The sequence below is a fragment of the Lycorma delicatula genome, chromosome 7 (assembly GCF_047948215.1).
Source record: "Lycorma delicatula isolate Av1 chromosome 7, ASM4794821v1, whole genome shotgun sequence".
Taxonomy (NCBI): domain Eukaryota; kingdom Metazoa; phylum Arthropoda; class Insecta; order Hemiptera; family Fulgoridae; genus Lycorma; species Lycorma delicatula.
In genome coordinates this window covers 20818092-20832610 of record NC_134461.1, presented here as the reverse complement: position 1 = coordinate 20832610, position 14519 = coordinate 20818092, and the positions used below count along the sequence as shown (strand labels likewise).

General features: G+C 27.2%; 1 protein-coding gene across 5 annotated transcripts in view; it reads right to left on the bottom strand.

Moving 5' to 3' along the window:
* Positions 1 to 14519, bottom strand: part of shi (dynamin-1 shibire) — a 219921-nt gene that overhangs the window by 181479 nt on the left and 23923 nt on the right. For all 5 annotated transcript variants that reach the window (XM_075372150.1, XM_075372149.1, XM_075372153.1 and 2 more), the window contains exon 2: positions 288 to 361. In XM_075372150.1, the coding sequence (XP_075228265.1) occupies positions 288 to 361 (74 nt within the window). The remainder of the gene's footprint in view (positions 1 to 287; positions 362 to 14519) is intronic.

The window sequence follows — 14519 nt, the reverse complement described above, 5'->3', positions numbered from 1 at the left end:
AACAGCTTAAAAATAAAAGAATATGTCCAAAACTGCTTCTTCCCTTTAAAATTAAGAGTTATTAACTTTCATTGTACTTCTAAAGTAAAAATACTGTGTTACAATTTAGTTCTCAAAAGTTACCAGTCCTTGAAAAATTACAAAAAATAATAAGAACAGTTCTGAATAACTCTGAATTTTGAGCTTCACAAACGTTTTATCTCATCAGCAATTTATTTGTCAAAATTAGCAAATGATCATTGCCATTTATTACAAATAAACAAAAATTATTTGACATCAAAACTTACCTGTAGTACTGTTGATAAGTTGTAAAATAAGAGGTCTTCTAGTAACAATGCCAGAACCACGAGGAAGAAAATCTCTGGAAAAAAAAATATATATAACACACGATGAGTAAATAATAAAGCAAAACAATAAAAATAATGTGAATGTGTATTATCCGCAACAAAATTAAATCTTCACTCTATAAGTGTATTTCCTAGTGTCTCCTTCTTTTTGTAAGTAAGTTTCTTTTTGTGTTCAGACCTTAACTCTTCATAAAAGAGATAAATTTAGGAGTATTTTTTTTTTAAAGGAAATATCTCTAGTAATCGCTTTATAATTTTTAAGATATTTAAATGAGATATTACATTGTCTATTTAATACAATTTGAAAATATAATTATTTTTTTTTATTATCATGGCTTAATGGATTTAATGTAGAATAATAACACTGTGGAATAAATTTCAACTTTTTTCTGCTTCCTGAATGAAATTCTTGTAGATTTTTGTCTCCTGAATTCAATATGTTTTCAAAAATATTCTATCACATAATGTTTAAGAGAAATAGTCATTTTACTTTTTACTGAATTTAGCAGTATTTTTAAAGCTAAAGGCTAATAATTTTGGGAGTTTACAACATTAAAACAATAGAGTAACGGTTTTTTGTTGTTGTTGATATATGAATTAAAATGCATTTAATTTGTGTAAAAACAGAAATAAAGTGGATTATACTCTTTGTACATTACATTTTAAGGAACAGAAAATGAAAAAATTTATCCAAAAACTGAACTGGAATTTTTAATTCTACATGCCTAGCTGAATCTTTTTGCGTATTTCTTCTTCTTGTATGTGTATACAGTATCTTTTTTCAGGTGCCAACAGTAGACTGCAAGCACTGCCAGTGTCCATTTTCCTTAGTAGCAACGTTCCATGTTTCCTGGTGAAATCTCTCACTATGTTAATCGCTAACATTTGTTAAGTTTCTTGGAAAAAAGTCTACATGGCTATGCAAAAAATGTATTTTAAAGACATTACATCCTACAATTCCATATCCCTCAATCACATTGTCAATTATCTCCTTGTAATTAGGTGCTTTGTGTTTTCTAAGATTGACAACCGATTTTATGCTTTCCTAGCTCCCTATTCTGTTCCCTGAAGCAGAACATCAAAATATTCATCTTTCATTAGATCTCTTATCTGGGGCTCAATGAAGACTTTAGCATCACTAATTTAAGGAAATTTCTCCCGTAAGTACTGGAATCCCCTTTGCTCTTGATTCATGGGGCCTTCACATAATTTTTTATCAATCCAAGTTTGACAAGAAGTAGAGGCAAGAATACTTTATGTAGATCTACAAGTGGTTCATGTAAAATGTTCTTTGTCCCAAGTTAATAGTGTTCACACACAGGCCATTCTTTCAAGTGTAATGGGATGTTTTTATTCTGCTATCCAACCCACATAGGAAACAGTTATGCTTTGTATAACCAAGCTGCATTCTGGCAAGCAGTGCTATGACTTTCAAGTCACCACATATGTTTCACTGGTAAGTATTGTAATTCACAGAATCAAGTAAAAGTTCATCATCTCATACAACTCCATCATATTTATAACATGGAAAACAACACTTGGAAGCACATATCCTATATGAAATAGAACTCCTTTCAAACTTGCTTTGGAAGCATCTGTAAACAATCGCCATTGTTCTGGTTCATGATCACATCCCAGACATTTCATAATTACATCAATATCTGTGCAAAAGTCCAAACTATCCTTTGAAGAAAAGAACGGTTGTGTCAATTCAACGACGAAAAAACAATTTTCTCACCCACCATCTCATATTTTGATGAAACTTGCCTGATTTGTTCTACCTATAGAGGTAAGTGACCACACCAAATTTCAACTCTCTATCTCACTTCATTATCATGTTATGACCATTCAAAGTTTTGCTATCAGATGTCACAAACAAAAAGCGTCTATAAATATAAAATAATTTTTCATTTGTTTATTTTTCATCCAATCGTGAAATTTTCAAGTTTTGCTGTCTAAACTAAGGGGATTCTAGAGAAATACAACATTCTTCTAAGTGTAACGATTTTGGCAGAAAAAAATCTTATTTTGCATTTCTAAGATTTTTAAAAACAAAAACATGGTTTAGCGTTAAACTCAATATCTCAAGAAGGAAAGGAATAATCATACATTTTTTCCCTAAATAATCCTTATGAAATGGGCTATAATATAAATAAATAAAATTTTTTGGGTTTTCTTTCATTCCTTTGTATAGCTTTTTTTTAACTTAAATGTAAAAGTTTTTTAAATTACTCATTAAGCCATGTAGACATTGTGGGTAATTAATGCACAGATTCTGCTGCTAAGGACACATGTAATCAACCTTCTTTCACCAATCATGTTACTACATGTGATTTTAGCAATTGTGTAAAACACGCTCTTCAAACAAAGTGGCAAGGTGACTGGAGTACCACAGTGGATAATAAACTGCGATACATTAAAAACACTGTGTTTCCATGGGAATTGTCTTTCAGAAAACTTCGTTGAGAGGAAGTAGTCCTATGTTGATTGCGGTTAGGCCATACCAGAGTCACACACTAATATCTAATGTCAAAAGTAAATGCACCAATATGTGTACATAAATACACATGCATGTGTACGATGCAACTGCCACTTGACTGTGCACCACATCCTTTTGGATTGCATTTGTTGTGCGGCCTTGCGCTGTAAATTTAAATTGGCCAGGAACATTCATTAAATCCTGGGTAATGATAAAGAAGTTTTGGACAGGGTGTTTTTATATCTTTAAAGTATTAGTATTTTATATACCTTTTAATAGTGTTATGTGTTTTTTTCATTTTTAAGTGTTTGATTTTTAATTTATATTTTCTTCTGTTATCCAAGAAGGAGCCTTTTACACTCCTCCCAAAGTTCGTTAAATTTATTTCATTTTTATTTTGTTTCTATACATATACATAGTATTTTTATTTATTTATTTATTTTTTTTTTATCTGTGATAGTAGTTATATTTATTTTTTAGTGATATTAGTTTTAAGTTTTTTTTTAGTGATATTTTATCTGTTATTAGTTGTTAAGTTTTAGCTTTTTAATATTTTAGTTTTTAAATCTAGGTATGTTTTTTATTTTAATTTTTTAGTCTTCCCATTATCCAAGTTGGGACCCTTTACACCCCTCTTGGACTTTGTTAAATTCCTTTTGGTTAAATTTTATATTTTTAGTTTTACACTTATTTCTAATTTTAGTTTTATGGCTGTGATACTAGTTTTAAGTTTTTTTTAAAAAGAAATTTTAGTTCTGACATTAGTTGTAAGCTTGTTTATTTTTTTAGTTTTAAGGTTTTAATTTTTTTTTTCTTCAGTAAAATTTTATTCCAGGCGATGATAATGCCTAGGCATTTTTCGCCCACAAAAAAAAAGTTGCAGTTTAATAATTGACATAGGTTCTACACTGGCTTAATGAGTAATTTTGAAAACAGATTTGAATTCTGGGGATAAAAATCTACAAGAATTTCATTCAGGAAGCATAAAAAAGTTGAAATTTGTTCCAGTGTTATTATTCTACATTAAATCCATTAAGCCATGATAACAAAAAATGAATTATATTTTCAAATTGTATTAAATAGACTATGTAATATCTCATTTAAATATCTTAAAAATTAAAAAGCGATTACTAGAGATATTTCCTTTAAAAAAAAAACTGCTAAATTTATCTCTTTTATGAAGAATTAAGGTCTGAACACAAAAAAACTTACTGAATTAATCATTTTATAAATGGCCTGGATATTGTGTGTTTATTTGGGTTTATTAAGTGTTTATAAACGCTTTTATAAGTAATATATTTCATTTTTTGTAGATATTATACACTTAAGTTAATTATAATTTGCTTTTCTGCTGTGAAGATTTTTTAAAAGTCTGCATATTTCAACTGAATTACTCATCAAAAAATAGTGTTAGACAAATTCTAGACCCTCCTCTTACATATACACATAAAAACAATTTAATTATCTGCCAATAAAATTGATCAACTTACAAAAAAAAGTTCATTATATAAGTCTTGTTTTTAGATTCAATTTTATACTAGAATGAACTGCAGACATAATAAGAAACTTGTCTTTATCTGAAAGGACCTCAATAATTTGCAGATCTCAATAAAGTTGAAAATGCATTAAAAGAAACATACTAGTTACCAACAGGTGAAAGGCTATTACACATATGCTTAAACGCATATGCATATTATAAAACAATTTTCATAATATGCTGTTAATAACGAGATTTATTATTAGTAAATGTATTATCATATTTTTAATATGATAATGAAAATGATTTATTATTTATTTTATAATTAATTATTAATGCTAAAAATACTATAATCACACAGGTACGTAAATACACACTGTGCACAGTCACATTCAGAACTACAGTTTACAAACCAGGAATGAACATACGGCATTCAATCTAAGGCAACAGTGCATAGAGACATACCATTATCTGCCTTGCTTTCTGCATGCACTGTTCCCTCAAATTATCATTTTCTTAGGATGTTTATCAAGTCCGTGGGTAGGAAATGGCATTTTGGTAACTCAATTATAGTCACCGATCCACCAAGCCCCAACATAGAATCAGCAGCTTCAATAGAAAGCTACTGCCTAGCAGACTTAGAGACAGAACTAGTGTGGTGGCCCACAGTACCAATTCAAGGAAGAAAGAGTCAAGGATAAGAAACTTAAGAGGAAGGTATTGAAAACCAGGCTCACAATACTTTGCGATTACAAGAACCCAAGGAAATCAAGATGATAGTTCACACTTCTGAACACAGAATATATATATGTTGTATATAACTCAACTTGATCCACTCAAGTACAGAATTAAATAAACTTTAAAAAAAACTTTAATTAGGTGGATCAAGTTGAGTTATATGCAATAATTATTAGTACAGAAATAATATGAGTCTTGAAAAGATAAATTTTTAAGAAATTATTATATAATATAATAATTTCTTTATAATATATATTCTTTATAATATAATAATTTATATAATATAATTAATTATAATAATATATATATATATATATATATATATATATATATACATAAAATCATAAATTAAAAATACATAGACAAATAAAAATTTTAATAATTTAGCCAATCAGCTGGTGTAGTAATCAGTATGCTGACTTCTAAATCAGTTTCATATGTATAAATGAACATTTGATGTTACATATAATCATTATAACATATGACAAATGAACATATGATTGTAACAGAAAAACCAAAACTACTATTATTACTAAGGTAAGATATCAATTCACAAATTAACTTATCAACAGACAACAGAAAAAAAACATTATCAACATATGGTTAAAATAGGTCGATGGGTCCTACAACGGTAGTCACCCAAAACACTCAACACATTATTACAAGTGATAATAATCAGATGATTGACAAAAACCTACAGAATAAATTTTTTTCTGGCAAGAAAAATCCTATAAAAAGTATTTACAAACAACAGTACTTTCAAAGTCATTCCATTAAAAGTCTATATAAATAAAATGTGCAATACATCTTATAGTCGTATTTTATTACACATTAATCTTTAGGGAAAAGTTTGTTTTATACATAAGCAATCTGAATAATCTAAATCAATTTTTCTGGGGTTCAACAGGGTACTGTTTTGGGCCCAACTTTATTCCTGGTATATATAAATGATATTTGCAATTTGAATATTCAGGTTAAATTTGTTTGTTTTACTGATGACACAGCCATTGTTTTTGGTGATGATCCTTTTGAAAATCCTGTAATGAAGGCTAATCTGAGTCTGAAATTGGTTAATAATTGGATGTATAAAAATTTTTTATGCATTAATGCAATTAAAACTAAAGTAGTTTATTTCTTTAACTTTTTATTAAAAATTTATCTAGTAAAACCGTATATTTTCCTAATAATTTTCTTTATTCTTTGTTTAAAATTGATAATCTTAAAAATTTAAATGTTAAAAATGTATTATTAATTATTTACTTATTAAAATCAACATTTAAGACAACAGATCACCGCTGCTATTGGCACAGTTATGCCTGCGATGATCCAGCAGGCCTGGGCAGAAGTCGATTATTAGCTGGATGTTTGCAGAGCGACCAACAGAGCTCATATTAACACATTCTAAGCTATGTAAAAAAAAACTGTTTGAGTTGGTGAATTTTTTTAAAAAATCCTCGTTTGATTATCTCCAGTAGTTTTCGAGTTACAATTTTTTTAAATTGCTGCAACCTTTATCAATGACTGTATTTGTTTATTATATGGTATTTTTGTTGTATAAGGTAAAACACCCTGTTTGTATTTGATTTATAATACACTTTGGTTTCCTATAAGTTTTTCATTACTCTTGCTCTCAGCTCAAATACTTACTTTGAAAGCAGGCTTGATGTGTATTTATTAGAAATGATTTATTGTACCTATATTTTTAGTTTTTTATTATATATGTATTATAGTATTGTATAATATTGTATCTATTCAAGTGAATTTAAATAAATAAAAATATTAAATGCTTTTTATATCTGATATAATTAAAGATTTTATTTTACTCCAATAAACCAGTATAAAATTTCATTCAACTAAATCTTATTCTGCCCAGATTTCACAAGTTTCAGATTACACGACTTATTGTTTTAAATTCAGATTATTTTATTACTAAAATTACATATATTTTTATATCACTGAGTGTATTAGCATAATATAATTCAATAAAAAACAAAATTACTCGAATTTAGTAAATAACTTAAAATCTGTAGATCGGTTTTATATTCTGAATATCAGAGCAATACTTGTCAGTGCATGTATAATATTAATCAGATAAAAATAATAATAAAAAATGTATATATAATTATAAGTTAAAATGTTTCAGTTCCTGCAAAATTACCAAACAGTAAGTAGTAATGATGAGTAATTTGAAGAGGGAGATATCTGAATTAAAAAAAAGCATAGAAAAAGAAGAAATAACGGAGTGACAGAAGTATAGCTAATGAAAGAAGTCATGTTAATTTAAGCTGTTATGACTTTAGACTTTACTACTACTTTATAAATATTACTTTTTCTAAAAAAAAAAATAAAATAAAAAAAAGACTCAGCTGTCTTCTTTCATTAGCCAGGCTGTAAAAAATTATTGCAAAATGCAAAAGAAACCTAATGAGGAGGATTATTTAAGAAAGCTGTAGCGAAAGAAGGTTAATTTAATAGATACTAGTGCCAGTACAGGAAGAAGTAAGAGAAGCATGTTTTTTAAGGAGGCTACAATGCTTTTTATACATATATATATAACTAATTTCAGAAGGAAAATTTTTTAGAATAGAGTTAAAATCTTAAAAAATGAACTCCATTTCTATTCACTGATTTTACTATTGATGTAAAAACTGGGAATACATACTGAATTCATCGCTGCTATATAGAAATTTGATTTGGAAATAAATAGACAGTAAGATAAACATAATGAAATCTGACAAAACAGATGATAAATGAGTCCAATTAGATAAATTACACATAATGCACAACAGTAGGGAAATTTTACTTGTTGGGTAAAAATATTTTCACTAACAATTTTAAAGTACAAATGAAGAAGATATCAAAACCACGTTAGTATAAGCAACAAGAATTTTTATGCATTAACCAAGTAGTCTACATCCAAATATACTTGAAATTGGGAAAAAATCTTTAAAATACTGACAAAAAGAACTTCGTAAAAATTGAACTTCAGTTACAAAAGCTATAATGGACAGATATAATAAGGATTTTAAAGCATACTATTAGACAAGAATTTCAAAAATTAAACAGGTTTAAGTCCAAATGCATCATTATAGATTTAATAATTAAAATTAAATAAATATATATATATAATGCTTTACCACAAAAAAAAAATTCTCAGCAGTAAAAAATGTACAAATATAAGTATTAGGTGCCAAAACTAAATGGTTTAGGACTTTGATTCTCAACTTTTTCCCCCACTGTTCACATTGAGAATCAAAAATTTTCTAGCACCCCCAAAATTTTTAAACTTACCATCTGTTAAAAAAAATAATTGCAATTGCTCTTTTTCAGATACGCTCTTAAAAACAGCAATTGCAATTATTGTTTTTAAATGTGGCATATTCTATTTCTGAGTTGAAACCTACATTTTAAATGAGAACAATTTCTAACAGATTTTTTTTTAATTTGATGATTTTTTAAATCTGAACTATATAGTCAAAAGTGGAGTATTCAAGCTTTAATTTTCTTTTATCTGTCTCTCTAAGCTTGTTGCTTGCAAAATTAAGTAGTTTGAATACAATCATTTTTTATCATAAAATATAGATATCCCTTTAATTTTTTGTACTAGTGTAGTAGGGGTATTTAATATTAGTTTGGAATATCAAGAAAACATAATTTTTATCTTTTTTTTTACCACCTGAACACACCCAATTTTCTGTAGGCCTTCTACCCCTTCATGAAGGCCATCAGCGCCCACAACGGGGCATTATCGCCCACTTTGAGAATGAATGGTTTAGATAATCTGACATGAGACCCAAACCACTTTTGAAAGATGGCAGACTTATGATTAATAACAAGTATCCTAGGCTGATCGGCCTTACTACGGAAATGAGGAATGAGACGGTTTTTCACATCCTTTTTCACTAGCCAACAGACAACAAATACATCACCGCACACCTATATACCTAGCCTAACTAGAGACTATCATATGCATTTTTTCTCTACAAATAAGACCTTCATTTGTTTCACCACAGGGATTGACAATATAGAGAATGAATATCAGTAATCATTTATTACCAAATAAAGTAACTATGATTGATGCTTCTTAAAACTCAGTGTAATGTAATCACATCACATTATAAAGAACTATCACATAAATATGTTAATAACAGTTCCATTACACAAAAACGCAATATATTTCTGCCTAAAGTCAACAATGAAAAAACAAAAAAACAACATGCACATACATCAGTATTTTATTTCAATTTGTTACTACCTGAACTCAAAAATATAAGCTTCAAAAAAATGAAAAATAAATTGGAAAATCGATTTAGAACACTAAATGAAAATAAGGTGTATTTGAAATAGACAGAAATTTAAGTATTACAAAAAATGTAATGAATAGATTATTTTATTATTAAGTTTCGTATGATAAGTAAATTAATGTAGAATTTATTAAACAGTGGGCTGTTAGGTTTTCCAGGCTGCGTACAGATGCTTAAGCACCTATGCAGGGTTCACTGTATAGTAATGTAATTTTTTATGTAATTATGTATTGTATCTTATTTGGTAACCTGGTAATTATCAATAAGTAAATATTATATACATCTATCACACAGCCATCAGAAATGAGTGTCAACTTAAATTCACAAATTATGCTACTTAAAAAACCCCTGAGGACAAGAATAGAAACGATTGGAGAAGTGGATAAATAAACTCAGCATACATATCAGACATAAATAATACACACAAGGGCCAATATAGGAAGGATTCATTCAGTACAACAGGTCAGAAAGAAAAACCTGCTTAAAATAAATATAGTAAAACGATAGAACAAATAATTATAACAAATGCAACGAAATAAAAAGGTTCAGCATAAAATAAAATGTAACTGAAATACAAAAACTATTCAAGCAATATCTGTTAAGTGAAAAGATGCAGTACTAAAAATTAATTTACTATATCTTACAATTTTATAGACTTTATTTACAGTCCACATTATTTGTTTTTATTTACCTGGACACCACTTGACCTCAGCTGATACATGAAAGCACAGTTTTACTAATAAAGAAATACTCTCAAGTAAAACTTTTTTATTAAATCTAAGTATCTTAACAATTGAATTTTAATCTTTTAACCCCTTATAGGTTTTTGACAAGATAATTTATCATTAACTACCTTGATAAAAATTTCCCTTGACGAAATAAGTCGTCATCCATTGTTTTGCTGAAAAGTGCCTCTGATGAAATAATTTGTCATTGTGAATTGACCACATGAAAATGATAGTGGCATAATTGAACTTTTAAATATTATCTTTTTACATTACATGATAAGAAAAAAGCATAAATGGGTTCTTAAATTAGTTTTTTTGTCATATTTCACTGCGTAGATCAAAAATATGTAAAAAAATTGCAAAATAACAAAGGTTTAGTGAAGACAAAAGGGCATAAAGTATGATTTTCTGCTAAAATAAAGAACTGTTAAGGGTTTACTACCTTCAATTTAATAGATAATAGATTTTTTAAATTATATTTGGGATAATATTTGGCAATATAAAATTTGAAAGAAAGATCTCAGTATGAGTAAAAAAACCTAAGGAAAAATGGTTAAGTGTGAAAATTTATGATGATATAGTTCTTCAAGTTGAAACTAGAGATTTTTTTTTAAATACTGAATAATATGGATTGATTTACGGAGGGAAAATAAGTTTTAAAATAATTAACAGTAAAGCAATAATAATGAAATGTAACATGAAAGAAAGTGGAATTTTAATCATTAAGATAGGTGAACATTATAAGTTCAACAATTTTTTTTTAAGTAATTTTGACAATAAAAATACAAACGATGAATGATATAAGAAAGATATTAAAAGAAAGTAACCTCAGGTAACTGTTAACAGGTTAAGATTACCTTGAAAGATACATTTTTTTATGCAGAAAAAGATTTATTGATATTAAAGATAAAAATTATTTTTTTTAAATTGTATAAAATATTTGTACTCAGCACACAACTGTACAAGAACAAAATATGGACAGGAAAGCCACAAAGTTAGGAATAGAGGAATTTTAAAAACAATGTTTTATAAAAGAATATTTAAAATCAATGGTATTGAAAAATTTGAAGTGAAGAGGTTTTATTATGAAAAAGTCTGTCATTTCTTAAAAAATTAAGTTCTTAGTTCTATTAAACGAAGGAGATTTAATTTAATTAAGTATTCTAAGGAATTGTGTAAAGTAAAAATTGTAAGGAAAGACTAATTGTTGATGAAGTTGGAGGATGTAACAAATAAGTTAAGAATATTACAGCAGAACAAAAAAGAGTGGAGAAACACATTAAATCAAGTAGACTTGAAAAAAAATCTGATGTAGACACCACATGACTTCCTTGTATGCTTATTAAATTACATATACACATTTTTTTTAAAATGAAAAGTACATAAAATTTTCATTAATAACTTCTGATTTTTTTCATGTTTTTTTTTTATTGTTATTAAATTATTATTTATTGTAATTTTTTTTACAATCAGCGGTTAATAATTATTAATAAATCAATATATATAGATTTTAAAAAAAAGTTAAAAAAAAGATGAAGTTGAATTCAAATTGATGTGCCTTCCCATTGTATGACCCAAATATTTCATCAATTAAAATTTTATTTGTCTATAACTCTGGAATCAATGAAAATAAGTACCACTCATGATATATGGTTAAAAAGCTCTCAATGAGGACTTATTTCTGCAGTTAAGAAAAAGTGTAAACTCCAAATGTTTGGGGTTTTTTAGACATTTCTGGTCCAGTCAACTGCAATCAAAGTGAGAGGTGCATAACTAGATGTTACAACAGTCCTAAATCCACAATTTCAACATTCTATGGCTAGTCGTTTTTGAGTTATGCGAGATAGTAAACATATGTACAGATGTCATGCCAAAACTAGTCAAAATGGATATTTCAATTGAAATCTGAAATTTTTCAAGATCATAATACTTCCTTTACTTCATACAAGGAAGTAAAAATTAATAAAAAATCAATGTTGGTTAAATGAAACTAATCTTTCAAGTTTATCATAGAAAACAAAAATTGCTTTGATATTCAATCTGTACCTGAACATAAAGATATTGATACAAAAAAAGAAAACAGAAATTTCAAGTTAAGACAAAAACAACACTAGGCATAAAAATTAACAGAAAAGATAAAGGGGGATTACTCGTACTTTACTCAGATAAATTAGATGATTTAACTAATTACATACAATTCATTATGTAGATGTAAAAAAATATAAACTTACAATTTTAAAAAGAACAGAAAGAAACTATTACCAAAGTAACAATGAAATAATAACTATATAAATGAATATGAAATAGCCAAACGGAAATCATATTTAATTTTAAGAACAATAAAACAACTTACTACAACCACGTCAATTTATCAATTCACAACAAAAACAACTCGTAAAAACTTTATTACAGTAAATATATGAAAATATATTTTAAAAACCAGAATAAATTTAACCAAATCAATTTTCATCCAATTTTTTATTAGTTAAATAAAATATCCATTAAATTTCTTGGGATGACGACTCATTATTTTTATAAATAACCTATATCACATATAACATTAAGTAAAACACAAACTTATAATAACACTACAAAAGGTACATATTAAATACAAAAAGAATTTCTTCTATAGTGGAGTGGTAGTGTCTTGCTTTTCGATCAAGAAATTCCAGGTTCAAAATCCAGCTGAACATGTCATTTTTCACCCCTATAATTTCTACACCACATTCCCCACCACAGAATGACACAGAAAGCACATATAAAAGTGTTATAGCCAAACTCAAATATCAGAAAACTGAGAAAAATAAGCATTAAAAAAAAAAATTTCCAGGAATCCGTCCTAAACACCTCATACATCTCCAATGGATTTAAATATTTGAGGGAAACAATTAGTTTTAAAGATATAATAAATTAGACAACAGATCTCTACAGCAGAAAGGTTGTTTTAGATTGTTAACAGAAATTTTAATGGTGAAAGGGAATGGCATGTGAGTTTTTATGCTGATACTATCAAATGACAGTGACTAATCGGTTATGATGATTTGATCATACTACAAAGATATCCAACCAGAGGCTAGTGAATAGGGAATTTGATGCTACATGTCAAATTCTACCAATTCTATCAAATTTGGTTGATCAGGGTAAAAATAATTAATTTAATTAATTATAAAATCAAATACACAGTAGATTAAAAGTAACAGACACTTCCCAACTGTAGTGCTTTCAAAAATTTACTTCATCCTCAGCAGTTAATTACACATGAAATATATCAACTTACACTGCCTTATCATATAATAGTAAAACCTGTTTTAAATACCATGGCATGACAATGAGTGATAATTTTTATTGAAATATTAGACTATGATAACAGTTCTACCAATTTATATAATGAACCATCGTAATCTGTTTGTTTATTAATTTTTATTTACATTTAAATGATACAATATTTTTCAAGAATATCAATTTTCCTATTATTTATTTTTATTATTTCTAAATTATTGTATATATCAGTAATCATATATTTATTTTTTATAAGTTGGTCAGTTACATTTAAAAATTTATTATTACCTTTTTTATAACTATTAAAGTGCTGCTAAAACCTCTTCATGAAAGATATCGTGGTTAATTATCACTCATCATACCATAGTATGTAAAACAGGTTTTAATATTATACGACAAGGGACTGTATGCTGATGTATTCTACATGTAATTTCTAATTTTAACTGCTGATGAAGTAAATATTTGAAAGTGCTACATTATTGGTAAGTGTCTCTTACTTTTAATGTACTGTAAATGGTGGTTTTAATTTTATAATTAATCAAAATTATTCGATATAGTGTGAAAAAGATTTTTTTTTAAATATATATAATTACACATGTACAAACAAATTGATATGTGTGTGCGCATGCACACACACATATCAATTTTACATAGAGAACACTAGGAAGTTTCTGGTTTACTCATTAGCACATTTGACTTAAAATTGTTCTACTTATTCTGATTCTATAATGACTAATCAGTGTACCAAAAAATTGGGGTTAAACATCTAAAATTCTTTAAGGGAATGCTAAATATTTCATATATTCCAAACTTAGAAAGTAATATTACTTTTATACAAATATTATAACTATGAAATGCATTAAAGAAAAACTGCAAAACCTAGAAATGGAGGGTTTTCAAATAACATTGATTTTTCAATAGTTGAAAACTAGTAGTCAATTACACAGCGAATTCCACATTCTAAACTACTCCAACTCTGAAGACAAGCAACAAATATTTATTAACAAAACACATATTATTATGGAAACAAATGACCTAGCTAAATCCTTAATGATTATACGTAATGTTCTAGTAAACATTATAAACAGCAAAATAAAACAGCAACACAACTAAATAAAACAACAAACTATTACATCCACTAAATGTGCACAGAACAGTTATTAAAAA